The 26763-nt window shown below is 43.7% G+C and overlaps 1 protein-coding gene across 1 annotated transcript; it reads right to left on the bottom strand.

Annotated features, from left to right (window-relative positions):
- Positions 1-4683: 4683 nt before the first annotated feature.
- On the bottom strand, positions 4684-25531 carry TRIB2 (tribbles pseudokinase 2). Its single transcript, XM_085056875.1, has 4 exons — positions 25430-25531; positions 24176-24594; positions 19916-20208; positions 4684-7037 (listed from the first exon to the last, which is right to left on the bottom strand). The coding sequence occupies exons 2-4, from the start codon at positions 24443-24445 to the stop codon at positions 6569-6571; spliced, it is 1032 nt and encodes a 343-aa protein (XP_084913001.1). The 5' UTR covers positions 24446-24594; positions 25430-25531; the 3' UTR covers positions 4684-6568.
- Positions 25532-26763: the final 1232 nt, after the last annotated feature.

Below are 26763 nucleotides of genomic sequence, written 5' to 3'. Positions count from 1 at the left end.
GCCCTGTCAGAAACTCAGAACCCAGGAGAGCTGCAATTTTTACCCACAGATACACTCCATATTACAGCAGCTCTAAAGGCTGTTTGCAAGGATCAGACATGTTTCTTGCAAACATGAAGACTAAAATTAGCAATTACAAACACTTAGAAATTACCAATAATCTGCTGTTGTGGTGATTACACATAGGAGGAAGTAGAAATCAACACAATATGCAGCAATAAAATGCCCATTGATGACCAGTAAGCCAGAACTCCCCTCTTCTAGTAGGCTGATACTGAGCTTTTAAAATTAAAATGCAACTGCATGGAATTTTACACCTCATTCAATCTATGATATTCTCATTCTGACTAAAATGCATGTTTAAATTTTTTCCTTACTTCTAGGGACTGAATTAGACCAAATTTTAACCATAAACTATGAGAGAAACTCATTTGGAAATAAAAACAGAGTCAGGTCTCAGCATGAGTAGAAATCAGATATTTAGCCAGCTCTGCCCCATACCTTGAATAATTTGACTTGATCCATAGAGCACACTGTTGCTAGGTGTCCTCTTACTTGGTCTGTTCAGCCTGGAGAAGGCTGAGGGGAGACCTCACTGCCATTACAACTTCTTTGTGTGGGGAAGAGGAGGGGCAGACACAGATCTCTTCTCTGTGGTGACAGTGACAGAACTCAAGGGAATGGCCTGAAGCTGTCAGGAGATGTTTAGGTCAGATATTAGGAAAACTTTCTTCACCCAGGGAGTGGCTGGGCACTGGAACAGGCTCCCCAGGGAAGTGGCCACAGCATCAGCCTAACAGAGTTCAAGTAGCGTTTGAACAATGTTCTCAGGCACATGGTGGGACTCTTGGGATGGTGCTGTGCAGGGCCAGGAGTTGGACTCAATGATCTTTGTGGGTCCCTTCCAACTCAGCATATTCTGTGATTCTGTGATTTCAGTTATGGGTGAAAGTCTCTGTTTATAAGGGCACATTTGGTCACAACAGAAGGAAGATATTTGCTTCCTGTTGCTTTAGTCCACATCTCCAGCACATTCCTGCAGATGGGGGAAACAGAGATAGCCTGTCTTGGGCTCCCATGGCAGCAGCTAGTGCTGTCTGCATCTTCTGCAGGGTCAGCAGATGAAGCAGCTGGTGGGGAAGTGGGCAGAGGCTGCAGGCAGGGCAATAGGCAGAGCCAGCAGCCTCCCACCCTGCTCACCAGCCAGCAGCAATTCCCTGCTGACCAATGACCCATGCTTAGGAGAGCAGGCAGAAGAGGAGTGTTTATACTGTGTCATAGCATCCCTCCTTATTTTGTCACTTAGACATGCTTTGAGAATACCAAAAGTTCAGACCTGGACTCCCCTGCAAGGAGAGGCTGCCTAACACCCACCTGCAATAGATTGCATGCTCAACACTGATGCTTGGTGATTTAGATGGGAAAAAGTCCAGCCCAGTGGCAGCACCACAGATTTTTACAGAAGCCTTATCAAGCACAACATGTTTCAGTCTTTCCAGAACTGACTCCGATGTCAGGGCGAGTGGGAAGCATGGACAGAGTTTCCTTCTTTGTGTGCTGCTTTCTCAGTACACATTTTGCCAGCCTAATCAGATGGAGATAAACACCTTGCAATAGACTGTGCGACTGACGTCAACTTTTTGTGTGCTTGGAATGATGTCAGCACCAGCTTTGCAGTGCTTTAACCTACTGAGCAGAAATAAGCACAGCAGCAATAACCTATTACTTTCCACAAGCTGCCGTGCCAAGATTATTTGTTTTTTGCCCTGTTGTCTACAGATGCTGGGTGAAGGAGGCAGGAGAATCAAAACAACGGGATCCACTCCTGCTCTGAGACAGTTTTTGTGAGAAGTCTAAACAAATTTGAATTGAGTAATATAAAGAATAAATGACATCTCTCAGCACAGAAGTCAGGCCTATTTAGGCCCTTAAGAAATCGATTCCACTCATTTACATCAGCACAAATAATACCAAATTAATTTCTCAGAATTTACACTACCATCACTGTAAATGTATTTTTCCACACATTTGCATACACTCACCAATATACATAAAATTTTACAAGTCAAATAGGGCCTAGAGTTTCAAACTTGTATAAAGGCCTCTGGTGAGGCATCTCTAGAGGATCAAAATTTCATGCTAATAGCCTACTTATGCTTAATTCAAATGCCAAAAAAGCCAAAATGGAGGCACGTAAACTGGTACCAAGAATGTTAATTGTCAAGAACATTGGGAAAAGTAAAAGTCAGTGGAAGAACTGGCCTGATTTAAGGGGTTTTTTGGTTTCTTTTTTGGGTTTTTTTAAGGAATTTTCCTCAGCTGCTTCTCCTGTTCCAGGGGAATTACACCATATTACAGGTAATTTATACCCCCTTTACTTACACTTTGATTTCAATTTGTCTCGTCATGTTACCAATTTTCAACATTTGCTTCTACTAAAAGAATAGGAAAGTTACAAGCTAGTTAAGTTTTTAGCTAGACTGTCACTTATTAAATTAGCAAGTTTTTCACAGAAATCTTAGCCAAAACTTTAAGAATAAAGAACTGATTATTACTAATTCTTTTGGTATTCATTATGCTATTAGTCACAGAGCTCACTCATACATTTCCAAATTTCAACACAATCATTTCAGGATGAAGAGTATTATATTTTCCCTTCTTAATAATTTTTCCTTGGCATCACATTTCATCCCCTTTCTCTCTAAGTGCCAGAAAGGCGCAGTTTGGTGTTCAAGAGTCTTGGGTTGGGCTTTTTTAGTTTATTTTTTCTTTCCAGAAACACAAGTTTACCAATGTTATTTCAGCTAGAAGAGAATGCATTTTTAATTTACTTGTTTATCTCCATAACACATGCACACCTCAACAAAGCTAAGGGATCAGGTTACATGACATCATGGTGCCAAAGGAGTAATTGTCCCTTGTTTTGTGCAGTCCTAAAGAAAAGCCTGTAGCTTGAAATCACACACAGTGCTGCACTGACAGAATATATATTGTTGAATATATACTGTTGAATATATATATTCAGTTGGGAGGCTTAGAGGAGAAGGAGGGGCTGGAGGACTTCCAAAGCCTGTCATGGGGTCATAGTCTGTGAAATGGTTTTGTTTGTAGACATGGCTTTTCAGTTTGCACAGTTGTGATATGATCATCTTTTTCCCCAGGACTGAGAGGCAGCTAAGACTATCTGACAGTCTTCTCAGCAAAATCCTAAATCCCACTGCAGTTGCTATCCAAATTATGGGTTGAGCAGCCCTAAGAAAGCTGTCTCAAGCACTTCTGCAGCAAGCAGTGCTATACCTGTGTACTAAGCTGGCAGTGCCCATGAAGTAGAAATAAAATAAAAAAGAAGCCAGAAATCAGAATCATAAATCCCCCTCTTGGGTTTGGCTTTAAGGACAAGGAAGCTCCAAAAACAAGACAGCCCTTCAGCACTCTATAAAACTGACTTCAGCTGCCAAAGGATTCCTCTGCAGCAACACCAAGAAAGCTTTATCCTCAAATAAAAAATTCACTGCAAACGAGCAATCATTAGTCAGCTGCATTTTTTATATAATTACTGGCAGTGAAAAAGCAAGCATGCAGGTTGCTGGAAAATAAGGTCTAACTACTTCCACCCAAACAGAACAGAAGCTGTTCACATAAGTTTTAGTGGGGGAGAGGGAAATCCTCAGTGCTCCCCTTCTCTCTATGACTGATTACAATCTGCTTTTTTTCTATAAAGCACATTTATTGTGGGAGTTTGATTTGAAAGAATTTCAAGTAATTTAAACTTTGGCTGCAGGCATACAGATAATTCAAAAACTGATCTTCAAGTGTTTCTAACATGTTAATAACATCTCTGGTTGGTGCTATAATCAACAGCTTTAATTCTCAACCTACCAACTCAAACACATGCCAGGAATTACTACCTATGCTAGATGATACCATATACCTCAAAGTTAGTCAGGCTGACAGTAAGCCCTGTGCTAGCAGTTTTGGTGCAATTCTCTTCATTTTGCAATGGGGAGTTTTGGGGCTAGGGGTGACAGTCAGCCACCTATAGCTTTTTCAAACTACAGAGGTGCTGAAAACAGCCTGCACTGTGGTTCAAATCTAAGCCCAGTTCAAACTGTCTTTTCTTAATGGAGCAGGATTTGTCTCATGTTCACAAAGCACCTTATTAGCCCACATGTGATGTCACTACCTGCATCTGTTAATTATTAAGGTGAATGACAGAAACAGAATCTGGCCTCAAAAGACATTAAATCAAGAGGTGCTACTTCAGATCCGTTCTTTCTGGAACTGAGGTGCAAATGCAAGATGCACATTGCCCTGGGATTCTGGAAGGTGCAAATACCAGCTTGCTCCATTTTGGTATCTCTCTTCATCATCCCACCACCAAAGTTCTCACCAAATGCATCGAAGGGTACATTTCAGTACCCTTCTTGCAAAAAGTAAATGGGCTTGTCAACAGGCAGAGACAAGCCACAAGAAAATAAAATAAAAGCCAGTTTTACTTATAGCAAATGGTAAATTTTTTGATGAAAAGGCTTAGAGTGTTACCTTGCAAATAAATACAAGTGCTAAGTTTTCCCAGCTCATGGGACTGGCAAGAGCTTGTCAGCAACACAAAAAATACCAGCTGAATGATCCTAATGGAGCAAACTCCTGCAGCAGTAGTAAGAACACAGCTGACCACTGAAGTTTAGTTAAATATGCACAATTTTATTTATTGAAGAGATTAGGACAAAAACATTAAACCAAATACATGACAAAGCACCAGAGGCAGTAAAACCCCACCATGCACATCACCAATCTTTCCTCCTATAAGGTACTTATAAAATAAAAAAAAGTCCTTCTTGACACAGCACCATCTTCAGAGTGTAAAAACATTACTCCTTTATATTCTTAGTTACCAAAATAGAACCAAGGCAGGTCAGCTGCAGCTAGCTTTGTCTCTTGATAAAGAACTGTGAAACATCCTCTTGAGAGTGGGACCATAACTTTCCTGCAAGGCAGGCAAATAGCATCCATACGTCAAATGCCAAGTAGCTGTACGCACATGCCACATACTATAATTAAGCACAAATTCAAGTAACATTTACATACTACAGAGTCCACATGTACCTACCCAAAAAACATGACCACTTCACAAAACGTATACAGGCAGTAATATCAGAACAACTGAGGTACTGGAAACACAAATATTTATGCCAAGAGATTTCAATATCATACAGCAATATAAAAGCAGTAATAAAAACATTTGCCAGTCTAAATCAAATAAAGCTATCTAGAAAAAAAAAGAAGCTAAATAAAAAGTTATTTAGGGACAGAAATACCTGAACAGAAAAGAAGTGTGTTAACTACAGCATGTAACATGTCATCCCAAGTCAACCCGTAATTGAAGTACTGGCTTAATACATCACTACTGTGACATTTTCTTCAATAAATAGAATAAGTCTTGACAATACAAAAGGTGCATATTACTGTGTATGTTTCAAGAGGAATATCTGTAATATAAATGTTCAGCTTATTAATACCCTCTTATTTCTTAGTCTGGACATAAACAAAAATCAAAACCAAACAATTCTTTTCCCAAGTTTAAAGGAATCCAAAGAAAAAACCCACAATACTCTTCCTCAATAATAAAGAGCCCTCTATTTACACATGGGCCAGTCAGTAAAGAAGAGATTGGTTCTCAGATAAAGACACGGTCAAGGGCTTTCTGCCCTCTCTAGTCATACGTGCAGCACGGCAGATATGGAAGCCAGTATCTCATATCTTTAAAAAAAAAAAATTATACAGTTTTCTTTTCTTCTTTTCTTTCCCCCCCCCATTATAGCAGTAATGCATCTGGAAGTTCGAGTTATAATAGCTTCCTGCAACAAACCATTTGACACAAAACAGAACAGCCTGTTAAATGACAGTTACTTCCCCTTAAGGGAACAAAGCATTAAAATGTCATTTCCTGACAAGAATATTAAGTAGTTTATTTAGAAGAAATGACTTGAAAATAGCTATCAAGAGACATGAACTGAAATTTTGCTTGTTTTTAGCACCCACTTTTCATGTCCGTCTTTGTGCACCTAATTTTTTTCGTATATTAATCCCATTAATTATTAGACATCTGATTAAAAAAGTTAGCCAATTGTATTTTCCCTGAATAATGGCTGAAGTTAAATATCTAACAGTGCGATGCCAAGATGTGAGCTGAGGCAAAAAAGTTTCTATTTGTTGTGAGTTACCACTGTTTTGAATGGAACAGAAACAGGAGTGATACAGCTGCACCAGAATTGGCATGTGCAGTCTCCTTGGCTCCAAAAAAGGTGAGAAGCTACAATTGCTCCATGCTGCCTTTTCTCCTCCAAATCAATCTAACCTGATAGCAAGCTCCCCCCGCCCCCCCAGTCTGTCCCCATGCTACATTTGTTATATTAGCTCCTTGTGGAGGTTCCTTCTCAATCTGAGGACCTCTGAGTGTCTTTTGCTACCAAGCTAGGCTGATGCAAGATCTGATTGAACGCGGTCAGGAAGGGCTCCTTCATGTGTCCATCTCCAGGTTGTACCTTCTGAACACCAGTCTTTGTGCTCAGTTAAAGAATGGGTCCAAGTCTTCTTCCATGTTGACATCAGGCACCAGCTGATCTGATACTTCCTTAGCACCATATCCTGAATTCGATACATTAAAATCTGTAGAAAACCATGGATGGTCCAGAATTTCCTGTGAAGTCAGCCTTTCTGATGGCTCTCGACGCAGTATGCTACGTATGAGGCATTTTGCCTTAGGGGATAGAGTTTCTGGAATGTTAAACTGCCCACGACGGATCTTGCTGAAGAGGGAACTAGGCTCAATGTCATGGAAAGGATAGCGTCCAACTAGCATGGTATAAAGCATGACACCTAGACTCCATACGTCCGCTGCTTTGCCAGAGTAGCTGCCATTTGTGTTCAAGATCTCTGGACTCACATAGGCTGGGCATCCATGCTTATCAGAGAGAGAGTCATCATTTCCTCTTAAAATATAAGCATCTTCTAGGCTTTCCAATTTCACTCTAGTCCTGAGGGCAAAAGAACAAAAAAACAACACTATCAAGGTAAGCAAACATCAAACACAAATTCTGGCTGTTGCAATTACATGGTTATAATAGTCATACTCTACAAAATTTGACAACCGCAGAAGTGAATCAGTTTAAAATGCCATTCGCAGCAGCAGTTACAGATAATTGATATTGTCTCTTTCACACTGGTTAGAGATTATAATAGAGACATATAGGGAATACTGCCACACATACAGCTACAAGATTTCAAATACAGTTATGTCCAGTAATCTCATTAAGTTTATCTCCTAAAAAGAGAAAAAGAACTGTCATATTCACGCTTTTGGTTAATTTTACATAGACATGATTTCCAAAAGGAGACATAAACCTCAGAACCTTTTCTGTGCTATTTGCACTCTAATGTACTCATGTAGGATTCATGCCCAAATACAAACCCAGTCCTAACTACACAAGGTTATTTTGACACCTTCACGCTGGCAAACCTGCTCCTTACACCTATAATTCCACAAGGTTTAACAGTGATAAAATGGTCATTCTGACCCTAAATGATCCCTCTAACCAACCAACATTTTCCTTTACCCCAGCAATTCCAAGAGAAATTTAAAAAGAGCATTTCAAACAGATTTCAGTCTTCCCAAGTAAGACTTTAGGGCAAAGGGACATCAGGTGAGCTGAAGGTCAAGATTAACAGCAAGCTTATCTACCCAGCTGAGCCAGAGGAGCTCCTTGAACTGGAATGAACAGCGAAGCTGGCAAAGGACTTGCAGAGATGACAGGGATGCCTTATCTAGATTGCAAACTCCCGCTGCCTGCAAAGCACTGTGAACTTGTCATTGTGCTGCAGTAATTATCCCTGCAAGAGAATTTTCCTCCCTTATGGATATCACACAGGAGCATAAAAAGTGATGCAGAGCTGCTTGTCATAGCACTAGATGAACATAACCTTTCTTTCCTTTCAATTCTCACTGCCAGGGTCTGTATCTATATTTTAAAATCTGTCCCTGTTGGAGGTACCAAAAGGATTAGCAAGTACCCTTTAGACTATTTCCCAGCAATGGATGGTTTTGAGAACTAAATCACTTCCATGCATCAGGGCTTGTCCAGTGCCTTGGGATGGCAAAGTGACCTAGCAGTAGTGCAGACCTTCCTTTCAACAATTTGGGGTCATAACTCAACTTTGGGTATTACTGCCCTCATCCCTCAACCTCACAGGTCTGTTACAATCACTCTTAGCCCTGTGTCACGGCCGTGCTCCCATATCAAAGACATTCACAGGCAGGGACTAAATTTCATCCCTGAAAGCAGAACTTGCGTCTCTTGACTAAAGCACATAATTTAACAGGCATTAAAACAGACAAGGAGAGCCTTGTTTCTTAAATGTTTACTGAAGACAACATTACTTGGGCTTGAGTTGCAAGAAGACATCTGGGTGAGCCTTGGCTTAGACTTAGTTCCAGGGCAGCTCAGCCCTATCTTCTTTGAACCAACAGAAGAGCATTTTACTCCACGGAGTACTGCAGAGGCAACTGTGCCATAAACTCTCATGACACTTGGACCTTTTCAACAGCTAGATACGTTTACTAGCAGAGGTGAAAGCCCCTCTGGCAACATGCCCCAAATGAGGAAGTCATAAATAAGTAACTCCAAATACCTGGCTCCCCAGCACAGTGTGTTAGGGCAGCTCCTTTCCTGAAACAGGCCAGTGTTTGCTCCTCCAGTTCGGTGCTGATGGGCTTTGCTCAACACCTGCTTCCTCATTAATTACCACTGCCAGCCTAACAGTACTTCTGGCCATGGACAAACCCCTCATTAGCACTCAAACAATACTTTACAGCAGCAATGCCTCACACAGGAAGCGGGCTGCAAGGAGAAACTGAACTACAATTACCAAGACCACAGCAATTTCCCTCTGTACACAAAGCAGAGGGTCCACAACAGCAGAGTGACTTGAGAAGAGTCCTTTCACAGTGCTCAGCTTCCACACATTCCTGCACCTGCACGGCATAGGGAGAGCAGCAAGGAGAAAACGCCCAGAGGAAAAAAAAATGCCAACAAGGGCAGAGAACAGAGAAAAGGAAATGAAAGGGAAGGCAGGGACATGAGTTGTGGTTCCATTTGCACTGCCCACCTCAGTTTTTCCATAGAAAAGCATGTGTAGCAATAAAACAGTGAGGCCAGCTACTCAAACATGCATTAAGTCACTGAACTGCCAGACAGGAAAGCATCGACTCACTCCTGCTAACTAACAGAAGCAGAACACACACACAGGGAGTGGGGCAGAGCAGGCTATTTATAAACAATTTCCAGGAGGGAATTCACCCCCCCACACATACTCGCCTGCCATCCCAGTGTCAACAGCACAGGGAAATGTTGTTTACTTGCCTATCCTATTTTACATTTCTGGGAGTTGCCAAAGACCTTAGAAAAACAGTTCAATAAGAAGCTTTTATATTACATAAAATTATTGGAATTCCCTAATCTCTCATTTCCTACAACAGACACAGTACAAAACCACAGAGAGTAGACTGCAAGGTGTGTCAAAAATTCATATTTTTTTCCAGGGGAAGAAATAATTTCTTGATAATAAAACAGAGGCAGCACAGAAAACCCATATCCCCATCTTGCCTTTCCTGCAAGGTGCTGCAGCCTCCACACGACACAGCGGGTTTTGTTTAAGCAAGCAAACGGAACAACAGCTGGCCCTTATCTGCCTGCTCCTCTGTAAGCTGGGGGAAAATGAAAAAAACACTGAAACCAGGTTTTTCATCCTGCTGAGCTGACAGGCTCTGATGAAACAAAAGCTCCCAAATTAAACAAAAACACAACCTTCAGTCCTCTTCCTCCTGGTCAGCCCCCCAAGCCTCACAAACAGAAACAGCGTTGTGCGCAAGGTGTGAGTGGTGAAATGGCTCCTCCACACGCAGGCCGTGCTCCGCAGCACCAGCGTGCATTTCCCAGCAGACTGCAGGGCCTGCATCTCCTGCATCTCCTGAGCACACACTGCCAGCTGCACGGCCTCGGGCTGGCCTTCTCCCCTCACAGCTGCACCCACACACAACTCAGGTGCTCCCCGTTTCATTCCGGTGTCTTTGCAGCACACGACAACACAGCTTTTCCGTCCGTACAGCACGGAGAGCACAGGAGTATGGGAAGGGCAGTCTGACTTGGCACAGCTGGCAACAGAAGGAGCTCACAGGGTGGTTCTGCCAGCACCCCTCATCAGCAGCCAGGCCTGGGGCTGGGCAGCCCCACTGCAGCCCATTTTCAGTGCCAGGTGACTTCACCCTCAGCCTCGCAGACAGAACACGCTCTGTGCAGCACAGGTGTGCACGGCAGCTCTCACTCCCCTTTCAGCAGTCGCTTCACATCTTTCCAGGCAATCAAAAAGGAGCAGCCTGGCTCAGGAGCTGCTATTTCCCAGTGCACAGCACCCCATCTCTGCGAGAAACAGCTTCCAGCTCTGCTGGTCCTTCCCTCCTCCGCATTTCAAGCACTGCTTAAAAGAGCTCCGTTTTCTGCAAGCCAGTGAGTTTTTTGGGTTTGCTTTTTGGTTTGTTTTTTTTTTTTTTGAGGGGACAGCAGGCAGGTAATATGGAGGGGAAGGGGAAACAGGGGAGTCAAAGTCTAAATACACAGAAACACGGACAAGCTGAATGAGAAGCAGTCTCTCTCTTCCCCACACCCTCTCTCTCAGAAAGCACTAAAATCAAAAACCCAGGAAAAGGAATAAAAGCCAACACCAACAAACAGACCCTGAAAACTACAAGTCAACTCTGAGAATACAGAACTTCCACAGCAAAGGGTGTAGTGTGCATCAAACTGCAAAGTAACTGGACAAACTGAAATTTGACATTTGTTAGGCAAAGGACAGACAAAACCAAACATGAAGATGTAAAATCACAACCAACTTTGACGTGCCTCCCATCACAGAGAAGAAAAAGACAAACAAAAATAATTCCCAAAAAACCTCTCATTCTCTAATTAACTCACATCAGTGAACTAAAAGATCCCCACAAGAGAAAAAAGTTTTCCAAAAGCAGCAGCATTTGAGCTTGACAAACAGTTGCAACAAAATTAATCCCTGACGTTCAGATGTAAACTACTGCCACAGCCAGATGAGAATCACTTTGTACACATACTGTAGGGCAACAAAGACTTTTGCCAATGCTTACGTAATTACAATACATAATTTCAAGTTTTAATGCCGACCCCAAATAAGCACTTGGAAAAAGAGCATTATGCATCTATCAGATCATTGATAAAACACTGCATTAGTTTAATGCATTAAAAAAAATACAACCCTGAATCATGCCTATTTAAAAAGGGGAAGCTGTTCTGCCTATGAATGCTTTCCCATTACTGGTGAATGAAACCACAGAAGTGCAATCAGAGGGCAGCAGCAGCACTCGGACGGGAAATGCGTCTTTGTCCCCATAGAAACCGTCAGGGAAACCCATGAAAAACAATACCACTCTGAATTTCTTATCAATATGCCATTCATTACTTGATTGCATTCAGACTTTGCTCTCCAGTAATGTAACAAAACCTAATCAATTAAACATCTTCCAGAAGATTCTTCAATGCAACCTCCCGAGTTAGCACTCACCTCTGCCTCTGTTGCACATCCCACACTTTTTTCCGACAGATTCACATTATTCTTCCCTGCAGAGCTTGGGGACTACTGGCAAATTGCTATCCTGCCTTTGACACTGAAGCCAGGGCTATAAGAATCCAGCATTCACACTTGCCCTCCAAAAGCAAACACAATTTCCATACCAAAATCAGTGGAATTAGTCAGAGGGCTCTAAACCCATAAGGCAGGAGAAAAAAAGAAACCTGGAACATTTAAAGCAGAGATAAAAAACTGATAGTCTGAATGTTTCAGAGGAAAATATCTTCACTGCAGTGAATAAACAGTCAGTAGTAAAGGTGCCTGTATGTGAGTCCATGAAAGCAGTCGCCTCTAGTCTGTTCCCAAAACCATCTGTATGAGAAATGATACCTGAACAACAACTGAGCCACCCTTCCCATTTTGGGAACACTAAATGCAGATCAGACCCGCAATTCAGACAGCAACACTCCCCATGTGACAGCCAAATCAGCTGCTTTGGGAAGAGACTGAAGGAGCCATCCTGCTATGGACACTCCATATACACCACCCAATCGTTACTTAGGCTCAGTCAAATTAGGAGATCCAGATTTACAAATTCTATGCATCAGACTCCAGAGTCCATCATTGCCATCTGAATTGTCATTTTATTAATACAATTGCATGTAAATATAAAATAGCAATTTCTAAAGACATTTCACAGTATTCTTCCAACAGTAAAAACTGAAAGCACCCAAGTAATGTTCTCCCATATTTCAATATTACTCTGACTGAGGCCAGGAAAACCCTTCCCTAGGTAGAGACACTCAAGCCATTGACTGCCCAGTAGACCAGGGATTGCTCCTATGTGGCCAATAATTTACAGGTCATTTAATCGAGGTCAGCTGCTCACACCCCATCATAAAGATGAGAAGAGCATGCACGCAATTAGAGTCACAAGGAGGCAAAAAAAAATAATAAAAGGGAAGCTCGACACTGGAAGCAGTTATCTTTTGCTAATTGATTTTTTTTTTTAACTAAGGGAATCTCTCCTAAATAATGCAGAAGTAGGCTGTCGTCAGGGAGCCAGTGAGACAGGGAAGGCGGTAACGAAACCCCGGGCAGATGATTTGCAGCTTGGTGCAAAGACTCACTCTGAACTCACAACTACCCAGTCTCCTTGGGGCAGAGAGCACACAGGAGCAGGGGGCAGATGTTATGCCATCAATTTAAATCCTGCTCCTTTCACCAAAAGATCCCTTTCCAGCATGTAACAGCACAGAGCATGGGAGTTCACCACACAACATCCTACACAACTTCGGGGAAGAAAAAAACAAACTCTGCACACAGGCTGTTAGACAAACAGTCTCTTGCATAATGAAACAGGCTCAAGGATATGTTTCGAAAGACAACTGGGACTTGCAGGCAGCACAGGTTTACAGGATGAACCTTGTTCCTAAGGGAAGATTCCCTCACTGGTACTTCCGCACAATAAGGAAGCCTCTAAAAATTACATCTCCCCCACCCTTCCTCTGCAGGGATGCTAACAGAACAGTCAGCGCTGCCTGCACCCCCTCCTGACGTGTAGTACCCAGCAACTTAAGAGCTTTTAACTTGCTTTAAGCTGGTTTGGGTTTTTTTTCCTACAGAATTCCACTTAAAACTGCTCTGACTCACCTCCAGGAAGGGCTGGTGCCCCAAAGACCTCAGCTTTACAACACTCCAACAGGATTGCTGGGAATAGCCTGTCCTGTATGCCATATACTCCATTTCTTCCATGCCCTTATTGCCTAAGGGCAAAACATGTTCCCCAGAGAGTAGGTAGGTAGTGATGCATGTGTTGGGGTGCAGGCTTTGAAACCCAGTGCAGACCCTTCCACAGAGGAGCTCAGTTACAATACTCTGAGCAATCCATTTTTTGATAAGCATCTAGCTCAGGGCAGCCACTTCACCACCTCACTTTTAACTTTTCAGATCACATTGAAGATCAGAGTTTTAAAAGGCTGTGCTGTCAACCATATGCTGTGTTCCCCATCTTCTCTAGGTTTTTTCATACAATGCATGATGGAGCTCCACAGGGAAAGGAGACCACAATTTTATTTTGTTAACATAACTGCATGTTGTGAAAACAGCCCTGCACTTTCTGAGCCTAGGACAGGTGCTCAGCATCTCTAAGGCAGAGCCATGCCATTATTTCACAACCTTACTGAAAATGTTTTGCTTAGATGTCTGCAATCCTGTCTCCAAGCCATACACATCGACCAAAAAGCAGGTGCTTAAGATTAAATATGCCCCAGGTTGTCTCCTGTTTACGATCCCCACCTTTCCTCTCCCTCCCAAGTCTGAAGTAATCTCCCAACGTGATAATAAGGACAATTCAAAGCAAAGGCAGCAGAAGAATTTTGACAATTGACTGCAGCTGTGAATAGCTGGGCTCCTGTCTCCCTTCCTCATCCCCAGACATCCAGACACCCTCAGTATCCACTCAAAAGGCAACATGGACCATTTTGCAGCAAGCCTATGGATGGAGGTTTTAAAGTTTCCGAAAGGACCAGCTGTTGAACTCAGTCTGAGATGTCCTAAGATACATCGACTTCCAGCGACTTCAAAGCACCTTTCATCAGAGAGATCAATCCCATGATGGGCATCCCAGGACAGGCACCAACCATGACTGCCATGACAGCCTACACATACCACAGCATCCTGCCTGAGCAGGGAGAGTGAAGAAGACAGGACAAGGCTCTACTATGAACCACCCACAGTCCAGGGGCAAAACATCCTGCAAACTCCAGCACTGGGTGCAGGCAGCAAAGGTTCCTCATATTCACGGTCTCACTGAAGAGCCTTGAGCTGACTCAAGGTCCATTTGAGCTCCCATCATCATGCCAGGGGCCAGCCAGCAGCCAAATCTTCCCTGGCTTTTGCTTTAATTTATAACCTTAGGTGCAACAATTAACCTCTCTGACTATCTACGCCCTCAGGGGGAGATTTACGCACTTCACAGGGCGGGTGTGATGTTCACCATCTGCAGACAGCCTTCCTCTTTAGTCCTGATGGGAAGGGCACCACACACCCAACAAATTCAGTGATGCACCAGGAACATGGTGAGAAGAACAGAGACTTAGTAACCAAACCACATAAATACAAAGGGGGGCACGAACCCTGTCGTGGAAAACAGTTGTGCAACCACTTCATCTTCTACCCTAAGCCAGACAGCAGAGATTTGCTGCCCATGAAGAAATTCGCCTTCCTCCCAGTATTCTAGGAATATTAATTTCTGGTTTGAAATCTGACCTGTAATTCTCCACTATTGAAGAATGTGTGCTCTTTGGTCCTGTGGCCCCAATCAGGGTAGTGTAAAGTGTTTAAATGACAAAACAGATGAAGACCGTTTTTATTTCCAAATTTTCAGGTATTTAAAGAGCACTCCCATTTTGTTTCATTTTCTTCCACTTTAGGACTCTCTTTCTAGGCCTTTTGGAAAATATTAACTTACATGCTCTCTATGGATTGTACAGATAACAGCAAGCTCCACGATGAAAAAGCTGCTGACCACATTACAATTTGACAAATGCTGGGGAGAAAATTTGCTACTAACTATAAGAAAATTAAAGGTCTACATGGAAAAAGGTCGGTATATGCATTTGTATTTTTTTGTGGGATCAGGTTTGTATCATGAGGATTGCAAACAACATAACTAGGTCATGTTAAAGCATCATCTGCTCAAAGCTGAGAAATCCTAGAGAAAATAATATTCTAAGAGCACCAAGTAAATATGTTATGCTAACACAGGCTTTCTAAATTAGTGTATTGTACTGGCTGCATTCCCCTGGCAGAGAGCAAAAAGTGTCAAATCCTATTTATTTTTATTGAATCCCACCTGCCTCATATTTACTCAAAGAATACAGGAAAATTACAATATCTAAATACCAAAATTATTTTAATTTTCCCTTCAACAAGTATGATGAATGTACAAGGTCTTTAAGCTTCAAATATTACGACAGCTAATATTTTAATATAATTAAAGGCTTAAAATGCACTAAAGAAATTAATAATTCCCTGACAGCAGAAATGTTCTTGTGTTAAGCAAACCATTGAAACAACCAACACAGAAATGCTTCATTTAATTCTGAGATCTTTCAGATGGCTCTTTCTCAAAGCATCTGCTATGTATCAGACTGATGAACTGCTTTATTAGCCATATACTGTGTATAGCACTATTTTTAGCACAACCCAAAAAATCCTGCCTGTTCTGCAACATCATTATGGGACACCAGCTAGGAGAAGGGCACAGTTGCTCTGCCCAAGGGCCCACTATGAGGACAGGCTGTACATGGAAAACAGTAAATACCATGCCACGAACACAGATAAAATACTCAAAAGCAAGAGCCTCACAACATCAACACCAACCTGGCTTAATACCCAAGACAAATAATATTTAACAGCATGGATAGAAGCAGAAAACATACAAGACCACATGTTTTATTGTAGGCCTTCCAGCGTTTTGGATTCAAGTTTCATTCTGAAGTCTAAGGACACAATTTTTGAAGTATTCAAATACCCTAGTGGTACTTTAGAAAGTCTGTTGAGACTCAGCATGGCGAGTCAGTGTTGTTTTCCATATTTTCAGTGTTCTGGAAGCCACTGCGCTCATTTAATAGATGTGCTGCTGCTTTCTAACCCAGTCTCACAAAACATTTCCAGCCATGTTGTAATGTCTTAGAACTTCTGCTCCATCAAAATCAGCTGCAGGTTTATGAAGTTAAACTCTGAAATTTCAATACTACAAGACTGGGTATTTCACCTATAGTTTACAAAGGGATCCACAGACACACCTCCCCCTAAAAACCACAACCGCACTACCTTTTATACAAAACAAAAACCCATGTAGCAACAGCACACATCATTTTTATGGAATGCAATTTACCCTATCTTCAAACTTCCTGCAGTTCAGGTTTTAAAGAAACTATAAATTACCTTGAAACACAGACAAATTGTTTCTGTTTGTTTCCACACTGGAATTCTGAGTTTCATTTTAAGTGATACTTACACATATGCAATGATGTAAGACATGATCACAGTCTGTCTGATTTAGCACAGTAAAAGAACACCTCTAGTAAGATTAAGACCCCTATAAAAGGCTCAGTGCTACCAGCCTCCAACAATACTTTATTCCACTTTCTTACCTCCCAGTTCATTACAAACATCCCAAGGCACTGTGATTTGCAACATCCAAACAACATGCATTTTTAGCAGGGACATCAGTTGAAGCAAAGAGTGCTCAAGTTGCTGCAAGATCAGGAGCCTAACTCTTTGCAAATTCCAACTGTAATTTAGATCATAAGAATGGGGTAGAGTTTCAACACTGTATGGACCCACTTCCAAAACTTCAGGAGTTCTGTTTTCTTACTGAACTACCAGGATCTCATTAGGATCAATGGAAGAAGATGTACTAAGAAATGCTTTAACTGATTTTCTTTTTTAAACAAATGGAACTGCTTCCACATAACCTTCACATTCCCTCTGGCTCCTTCAGTCTGGCAGCTCTCAGCTAACAGCAGACAAGCATCTTGCTAAAAAAAAATAAAAACAGCAAGTTTTCCATTCATGTGTTGCCTGCATGCTGGATTTCCCATCTTTTCTTCTAGCAAAATAAAAGCCATGAAAGTCTTCAAGAAGAGGAAGTTTCAAACCAGTAGGTACTTAAAATGAACTGCAGAAAAACAGCCTTGAAGAAATAGGAAAAGAACTACTAAGAAAGAGCTCCACTGAAGAGCAGGTGACACACAGCAGTAGAATTCACACACATTTCTCAAAACATCATTTTCATCTCTTCTCTCCCTCTTTGGTTCATTACGACTACCAAAGAGCAAGGGATGTTGCAGCACCCATATGCCAGGCACTGCTGCTGATGGCAGCTCCTCAAGGATGGGCTGCTCAGCACACAGGCATCCTCAGCAGCAGCCTCAGACACAGGGGAGCTCCAAGGGGTGCAAGCAACACACAAACACCTCTGTGAACTCAGGAACAGGAGGATTTTTCAGTTCTAAATATAGCAACAAATTGAAAGTGATGACTGATTACAGTATGATGATCAGAGGATGTGAAAAAAGGCAGTCACTGGTTCTATTTCTATGTCACATTATTTCATCTCTGTTTATTTAGCAGAGAAAGGATTACAATACCTTCCTACTTACAAACCAACATTACATCCAGAAGAAAACCGCATTATGATTATCTTAAAAATAACCAGCAAGTCCTATTTGACCTTTGAAATGAATTATTGTATAATTAGAAGACAATGCTGAAAAGTGAGTAACTGATTTTGCAGACAACAGCTACGTTAAGAACATTCATAAAAGCCAACACTGCTACTACAGTATGCACTACTTTTCTTGGGTGGCTGAAGGATTTGGCCCTGTGCCTCCTACGCTGCATTCAGTTCCTAGTAAGCAGCAGGGTAGGAGTTCAACAGCATTCAGCACAGGCCTACATCTGCTCCCACTGCACTGCTCTAAGCTCACGCTGCCTTCCCTTGGAGGAGCTTTTCCAAGCTCTGTTCTTCATGCAAAACCACACAGGGTTACATATATCCCCATGGAAAAAAATCCACTTTAACATTAGGCTGCTATCAGCTACAACAGAAAACAAACCCTCTCTCAATTATTTTGCACAAGTTTCTCTCTTATCTGCATCAGAGGTGTTACAGTGGTGCTTAATTATTAAACTGGGAGTAAAAGTTGTGGAAGTGCAGTTTATGTCTACCTGCTCTGCATTTCTCTATTAATGGACATTAAGCTAGTTTAATTTAGCCTTTTTTATTTGAAAATGATGAAATGGCAATCAGACATTGGGGCTGCAGTAGAAAAATAGAAAATAGCTATTTGCTTTGCAGAGTATTATCTGAATTGAATTAAGAAGTGAAAATATGTCTTTTCAGTCTGTAAATAGATTAAAAGGAGTAGTCTATTTCGAAAAATTCAGCCTGCAATAAAAACTATGTAGACAATATTTAAATGGGATAGATGGTCATCTTTATGATGCCATTTTTATTTTAAGACCAGGAACTTCTCTTTCCTGAATGAACTGTGTAGTAGTTTTTTCTAATTTTTGGATCACTGACTTCCTGAGGCTGCAGAGAACTTAGAGAACTTGGCTGCTGCTTGTAATTTCCCCAAACGGAATTGATATGCACCGGTTATTTTTAACAAAGCTCTCCAGAACAACCATTTCACTCTGAAGCAGTTTGAACAAGTTTTCAGACAATTTTTAGGATTTAATTAAAAGAAAAAAACATGTCCCCATCCTCTACCAAGATAGAAATAAGCACAAACATAGGCTCTGCTCCCATTTAGGTGTTTGATTTTTGGTTTTTTTTAATAGTCATTTTCCAATTTAATCATTCTGTGGAAGCCTGGCATTATTCTGGCAATATTTATTGCTCTGATACCTTATGTGGAAGTTGCAAATAAATTCATCATTCAAGACAAAGAAGACTGGTAAACACAAGGAAAGAGATAGGAATTTTCCACAGGTACAACAGTACAGCTATAGCTCCACATCAGAAAGAGCACTTCAACAATATACCCAGAGCATTCAGTGTTATTTCTTTCCCTGTCTTCCCACACTCCTTCCCCAAATCATTTACACAGGAAGGTGTACAGGGAGGAGATATTATTTAAAAAAAAAAAAAAAAAAGTAGCTCCCCAAGTACCACAACAGCTGATATTACAAACAAGCACCCACGGAGCAAGGCAGTTTTAGTCTTAGTACAATTAGTGACCACACAATAACTCTTACATGCAGCCTCCAGTGCCTTCCAGCAGAGAAAACAAGAAGCTGTCCTCAGACCAGTCCTACTGAAAATGCTTGACTGTTCTTCCTCTTAATGCCTCCTCACTGGAACAAGCCATTTGAGTCCCCAGTCCTCTTTAACATACTGGATCCTCTTTCTCCTTTTAACACCAGCAGCATTTATGGTAGTGCATCTCTTACAGCACATACCCTTTCACAGCTTTCCTGCAGGAGATGTCTCCCCATTAGGAATGAGGAAACTCCTCTAGGTGGAGATGCAGAGGCCAAGTATGGATGCAAACAGCGCTCTATACTTACTTGACTCCAAAACCTAAGCCAGAAGGTGAAATGGCACATCCATCCCACGATCAGGTTGCTCAGGAAAATAAAGTGTACAATAAACAAATGGCACAGTGACAATGAAGGGCACAATGCCCTGCAACTCCAACTACCTGACCTCAGGCACCCCCAGCCGTAAAGTGAGGGAGACTCTTACCTTTCTTCATCCTTGAAAATAAACTTTCGCAGCTTGAGATCTCGCAGTACCAGTCCACCATCGTGGCAGTGTGCAACAGCAGAAGCTATTTGATAGAAGAGTTTGGCTGCCTCCTCTTCTTTAAGCTTCTTGCAGGTACGAACAAATGAATGCATGTCCCCATAGCTCCTCTCAAAGAACACATACGCTTTTGTCTCCCCAAGAATTATTTCAGTAATTTGGTTGATATTTTTATGCGCAGGCAGACAAAAACATGGTGCTAATAACTCCTGGTAGCAGCCAATATCAAACACCTGCAGGAAAAAATGACAGTAAAGCCAGGGTTAGTGACATAAGGACAGTGAAGTCATGGCACACCTAATTCTGCTAACATACTGATCTCTAAGTACAATTTATGTTGCTGCTGAAAGCTGCACCGATGTAAACAGGATGTCACAAGCTCATGGCACTGAGGACAAGACAAAGCAGACTGTACAACCCCACACAGAAGACACATGTAACCTTGACAGGAAAGGCTAATCTTCAAAACTGGTAGCAAGCATAGTTACATTAGCTAACAGCTGATCAAATTTAAATTAAGCTGTGAAGACCAGTGATGTGTAAGGGCAGAACTCAGAAGAAAATGTGTTTATCTTCTATTTTCCATCCAAATAAACTCATAAAAAATGAAGCCAGTAGCTTTGTATTGAGAGAAGCTGTCACATTAAATCCACCCTGATACACATGCCTGCCTCTTTTGATTTTATTAACCCATTAAAGCCTTAAGGATTTTCAGGCTTAAAGTATCATCTATTGCTATTCCTATTTACTTCCTGCCTTTCTTTCATCTCTGAAAAACAGCAAAGTCACTTTCACTTTCCAAGTCTCAGTTCCACAATGGCTGTTTATAAGATCAGAAGGACAACCCGGGAAATAGCTCTGCCTGTTGGAGCACAGACAAACACCCTTCAAAAGGCAAAGACAAAACCACCCTGAACTCTCTGCATTTCAATCAAGTGCTCCATTAAAAGCAAAGTGTCCCTTTACTACTAAGTATGTTATCACTGATCTTATGAATGAGCTGTAAGAACGAAAAAAGCTGCTGGGAAACCCAAATATAAAAAGTTACTATAATCTAGTGATGACGAATGAATCAGTATTTGAGTCAATTGAGAAAAGACCACATTACAAGAAAATGAAAGACTTCATTGAGAGTAACAGAAGTCAGTGTGCTAAAAGAGACTTTGAGCAAAGTATTGATAGGAATGATTTTTATTTTTAATTATACCTGCTGCAGAGGACTACAAAGCACAGGATTGGCATTTCTACCCGCATAAAAATTCTATTAATATGTAACTTACTTGTGGGTGTTTTGTTACTTTAGTAAAAATAATTTAAGGTAGCTATGCGTCCTTTGAATGAAATTAAAAATGAAGAACTGGTCTCCTTCTCTAACCACTATTTTAAACTGCAATTGTTTTTCTCCTTTCTCTATTCTAGCACTTGTGCTCTGACAGTAGGTATCTGTATCCTCTCTGAGAAGCAAATCTCTCCCTGCTTTCTCTGAAGCTTTAAAAACCTTTAGAAATTAAGAAAGATACAGTTCAATCAAAATTTACCTGGGGCTTCAAAACCCGCATCAATTAATGCTTCAGAGCACAATCCTAATAAACTCCTTCCACAAAAAGGACCCACATCCTAAGAAACTGGGACATCCCCGCCTCACAAACCTCCTTTTCCCCTCACCTCATACCTGTGCTGCCATACCCTGGCACAGGGAAAAACAACCTTAAAGGCAGACTGCCAAACAGACCCAGCAAATTTTACTGGGGGTAGGATTAGCACCGAGGCATTCTGGTGACATGGTGCGCCAGGGAAGCAGAAGCAGGGCGGGGAGGGGGTGTTGCTAAAATCCCTGGTGCGCAATTCATTCCAGAGGAGAATTCATTGACATTTGGATCTCAAAACTCGTAACTACTACATTGTAAGTGAATGGCTCTTCTACAAAGCAGCTGCTATAAAATAAAATTTAAGCAGGAATATTCATATAGCTCAAACCCTCATGAAAAAACGTCTTTCCAGAATTCTCTCCTACAGGAGATTATCTTAATGTAAATTAGTTACATTTTGTGGCTCTCAGACTATGTTAAATAAGTAGTTCTGGGTATGTACCAGTACTGTGTTTGAAAGAGGGTAGATAGGAAGCACTATCATACTGCTACAGTCTCAAATATCTTTTATAAAGGGCTTCTTTGTATCCTAGCTTTTAAGATCCCTGGCCTCAATTCAGCAAATGTCCAATAAGCTGCAGTTTGATTTAGCTCTCGCTGGGAATTGGAAGTGAGAAGTTACCATTGTTTGGATGCCACAGAGCCTTGAAGCAAATAACGGCATCTGTACAGTCAGTGGGTGCAGCCAAATGAATCTTGAGAATCATCAGTATGTGTCTGTTATCCAACCCAGCGTTTCTGCAAGCAATCTCCAAGAGCATCTTCAGTAAGATACCAGAGAGCAGGTCTCTTTGCTGGAAGGCTACTTGACAAATAGTTGTCATGATACTGCAGGCATTTTAAAGCGCACATTAAATTAAGCCGAGTTCAGGTCTGACAACTGCGTATTCACAAACTAGCAATCCAGGCTAAGATTGTATTTTTGGAGCACAGCTAGTAGTGCCTCGCACATATGGAAAAACTGATACTATTCAAATGTCAAGATCAGCTCAAAAACATACAGCTTAAATGGAAGGGGAAAAAAAAATAACAGCCCAGTGTTTGTGAGCTGCAGTTATACTGTTCATACTGTTATCAAAACAGTGCCTTAATCCTGCAAACCAAACAGGAAACAAAGAAGCGCATAGCCCCCGCTTTACCACTTGCTATGCAAGTTCACCTAGAATTTCATGCAGAGCAGCAGCTTTGTGGGATCTGTTTTTCATGAAAAGATGCCAATGTCCTAGAGTGCAGCACCATACTACTGCATCGAGCTGGGCTTTCATTCTCGAAATTCTCATGTTCTGTTTCAGTTTAGTAACAAAGCATCCAGTTCAGCATGCAATATTAGTTCTTTGCAAAGCCACGGGCCTTTTTCCCCCCTAAATAATCACATGAAGTCCTTTGATGCCTTAACATCGGGTTTTGTAAATCAATCAGTAAGCATATTTAAATTGCCCTCTGAACTCCAATCTTCACAAATAGCAAGGAGGGGCAATTGTTTTCCCTTCTCTGCTACAGCCTAGTCCATAACTTTTTATGAATCAAGTATGAGAAAGTATGGAACAGTCAGCAACACTATATTAATCCCTGGAATACTAGTAAGCTATAATACATCCACTTTTCCAACTAGAAATTTGCCAAATGGCATAATTCCGTGTTTTGGGAACAATACAAACACTGCAGCATGTGTTGCAAGCTTGCAATTTGCTACGTAGTTATAAAAACTACTACTGGGTACTGCTTCAGTTTGCTGGACATAAGTCTGCCTCACTACAGACAATGAGAATCACAATTTGCAAACAAAGGATAATATTCCCTCAGCTCAAAAAGAGAAAAACATCCCTCCACAGATGTGCACGCGTGTGGGTTTCTTTTTCCCACAGCTCACCTTTTAATAGTAGGAGCAAATTGGGAGAAGGCAGAGAAAAGCCACCAGGCTACAAAGAGTGGGATAGCTATTTTGTCTGCACTTCTAAAAACCGTAGGTGTGCAGGTTTTATTCTTGCTCAGTTGGGCAATGGGGGAGGATGCTGTTTGCAAACAACCTCCACCGTGAGGAAGCTCAGACTGATTAATTAGATGTGGTTCTTCTTTTTTTAAAATTACTTTTAAGACAAAGCTGATGGCAATCTGCCCCCACTCCCCGCCTCTCCATCCACTTCCGTACCCCAACGCACAGAACTGGGGGCAGTAAAAATCAAGGAAGCCAGCAGGTCCCAACACCTTAAAATTAGCTGGGGATTCCCTACTCCATTTTGAAAAGCGAGAGTGGGGAAGATGAGGCTTTCTCCTGGTCTGAACTCACGTTAAAACCTACTTCAAGAACGGCTCTTTCCAGAACAATATCCCCCGGGTAGAAGTCAGACCTGGCTCCGGGCCACCGCTATAACGTGGCCATTGTCTGGAGAGACGGAAAAGTTACAGGATGCGCCTTTAATCCTATCTCCCTCTCTTTTGTTTCTCCACTGTTCAATAAAGGAGGTACACGGCCGCGCTCACCTCCTGCAAGACACGGGAAACCCAGGCGCGACAGGGGAGAACCGGGGGGGTAGAACAAGAGAGGCATTACCTTGCAAACCAGCTCCTCGCCGCTGTGCAGATGTACGGCTCGGAAAACGTGGTCTCCCTCGAGAGGCTCCAACAATAAGTATTTCCCGATGCAAGAAACGCAATGCGACAAGTTCGGGGTCTCCGGCGGGCTCGGCGAGCCTAGATTCGGGCTAAAACTCTGGCTTGGCTCGATGGACCGTATGGACGAGAGCTCTTCAAAATCCTGGGTTTTATTCCGCGGTCTCCCATATCGTGCTATCGTGATAGGGGTTGACCTTTGTATGTTCATGAGTATGGAGAAGACCAGCCGAGACGCTGCACCGGAGCCCTGGCGTGGAGCGCGGTCCCTCGCCCGTCCAGCTGCGGCTGCCTTTGTGTGGCGGGGGGGGCGGGAGCGGGAGCGCGGCGGCGGCGGGCGACCAGCCTCAGCGCCGCGTCCTGGGCACAGGGAGAGAGCGCTCAGCCCGCGGCCCTTTGTTCCCGCCGCCGGCCGGGCGCGCAGCGGCGCGGAGCAGCGCGGCGGCGGGGCAGCGGCGCCCGGGGCCGGGGAGCAGAGGAGCGGGCGGCGGCGCGGCCGGGGCTGCGTGGCCGCCGCTCCCGCGGGGCGCGCGGCGCGGGCGGCAACAAAAGGTCGGTAACGCGGTGCGCGCAGCGGGACCGTCCTTCCGCTCCCCTACGGCCCGGCAGCGCCGCGCTGCCGCGGCCCGGCTGTAGATGGCGCGGAAGCCTCGCCGCTAGCGCCCGGGGCGCTCCGAGAATGCCCCGCGAAACAGCGAGGGAGCATTTAACTTGGGGCCGACAAAGGAGCGGGACCGCGGCGGGAGGCTCGGCGGAGCCGCACCGGCACCGGGCAGCGCGGCGGAGCGCGGGGCAGCGTGCGCCGCTCCGCGCCGGCGGAAAGGAATGGGCTGTCGTTGTCGCGACAGAACATAAAAGTGCAACCGGGGAATAGAGAGCGCTCCCCCCGCACAGAGGATTTGTGAGCGGGGACTCGCTGTCTTCCCCACGTTTAATGGAGTTCACGCACAAAGAAAAGAAAAACCGGCGCGGCGAGAAGGAACCGAGTTCTTGCTGCAGGGGCTGGGAGGGGAACTAGCGAAAGGCCATAGGGGACAATCAATTGGAATCGCTTAAGAAATAAATGCAGCGAGCAAATTTTGACTGATGATTTTTTTTTTTTTCTTGGGGATAGGACAAGGGGACGAGAGGGGTAGCCGCGCCGCTCCCCTCCACCGAGGCACCGTCTCCCCCCGGCGTATCAGTAACTACTTACGTGGCGGGGACGCTGGCTGCCTCCGTGCTCGCTGCCGGCCGCCGCACGCCCGCACGGTGCCCAGCGCGCAGCCCGACTGCCCCGCCGCCGCCGCCCGCCCCGGCCCGGCCCGGCCCGGCCCCACCGCCCACCGCGCCGCGCCCCGCCCCGGCCGCCCCGCCCCGGCCCGCCCCGCCGCCCCCCCCGCGCCGGCCGCGCTCGGGGTAAACAAGGTGAGACGTCCTTCCGCAGCCCTGCCGAGCTGAGCCGCGCCGGGGGCTCGGGGGCGGCCCGCCGGGTGCGTGTGCCCACCGCTGTGAGCGGCGCTGGGATGCTGACCGCGGCGCCCCCGCTGACAGAGCTGCGGCAGGTCCGGCCTCCCGGGGGATTGCCCTTGCGGCTGGGGGTGAGATGTTATTAATTTCAATGTCAAATAAATTTATTATTACAATACTGATAATGATGATTGTGATGATAATAATAATAATAATAGTGGCTTAAGCATCCCTAAAAGCAGAGCTCGCCCCGCTGCCGGCGCGGGGGCCGATGCGGTGTCGCTTGTGCTAGCCGGCTTTTTTCTCAATGAAGCAATCGGCTTTTCCCGGGCAGCGCGGGGCCCCGCATTCTTAGGGGAGCACAGGCGCTTGTACCCCGGTGCTGTCGGGTGGGAGGAGTTCTCCCGACTCCAGACTTGTCTCAATCCGTCCCAAAATCAAAACGGAGGGAGGAGGGAGTGCGGGGGAAGGGAAGACGGGGAAAACGTAAACCTTTTCACAGAGAAAGCCATGAATGAGGTCGGTCTGTCTCCGCCCAGCACCACTGCGGGTTGTCGGGTTTTTTTTTCCTTTTTTTAAATCGGTCCCCTTTTGTTTAAATAGCAGGAGTTTGGATATATATTGAAGTTTGATGAGCGGCTCCCTGAACTCCTAATGAGCCTAATATTTACTCCCTAGTTTTTGTCTGGGTGTTGACGGTGAATTTCTTTAAAACAACGACCGACAAAACCCTAAAACCAAACCAAATACTCACACCTCTTCCCCCCCCACCCCCAAAAAAAATAAAAGAAAAAAATAGGAAAAAAAACCTGCAAGAGAGAGCAGGGTGATGGGGAGAGAACAGATCTGCCCTGGAGCTGCAGCCTTTGCAGGGCAATGCCAAGGGATTGTCTGTGTCTTGAGTATCCTTTCCCCACATCAGCACAGGGGAGGATCAGAAATAGAAGAAGGGTTATCTTGGGGTGAACACCTGCGAGTTTGGGTAATGCCTGTTTTCAAGGAGTAGAAAGTGAGTATGACAATAGTGAAATAACCCTGATGGAGGAGTCAGTCCCAGAGGTGCCTGCTTTAGGGCAAAGA

The sequence above is a fragment of the Lichenostomus cassidix genome, chromosome 3 (genome assembly GCF_008360975.1).
Source record: "Lichenostomus cassidix isolate B80296 chromosome 3, HeHo_3.0, whole genome shotgun sequence".
In the NCBI taxonomy this organism is placed as follows: Eukaryota; Metazoa; Chordata; class Aves; order Passeriformes; family Meliphagidae; genus Lichenostomus; species Lichenostomus cassidix.
The sequence above is the reverse complement of the archived record's forward strand: the minus strand, read 5'-3'. Positions and strand labels throughout refer to the sequence as shown.

Bases quoted from the DNA above. Each gene is read 5' to 3' on its own strand.
- TRIB2 (XM_085056875.1), bottom strand. From the start codon at position 24,445: ATGAACATACAAAGGTCAACCCCTATCACGATAGCACGATATGGGAGA. The intron at 20,209-24,175 runs GTAATGCCTCTC...TTTTTCCTGCAG, and splicing joins GCGAGGAGCTGGTTTGCAAG to GTGTTTGATATTGGCTGCTA. The intron at 7,038-19,915 runs GTAAGAGTCTCC...TTTTGCCCTCAG, and splicing joins ATTTTCAAGGATGAAGAAAG to GACTAGAGTGAAATTGGAAA.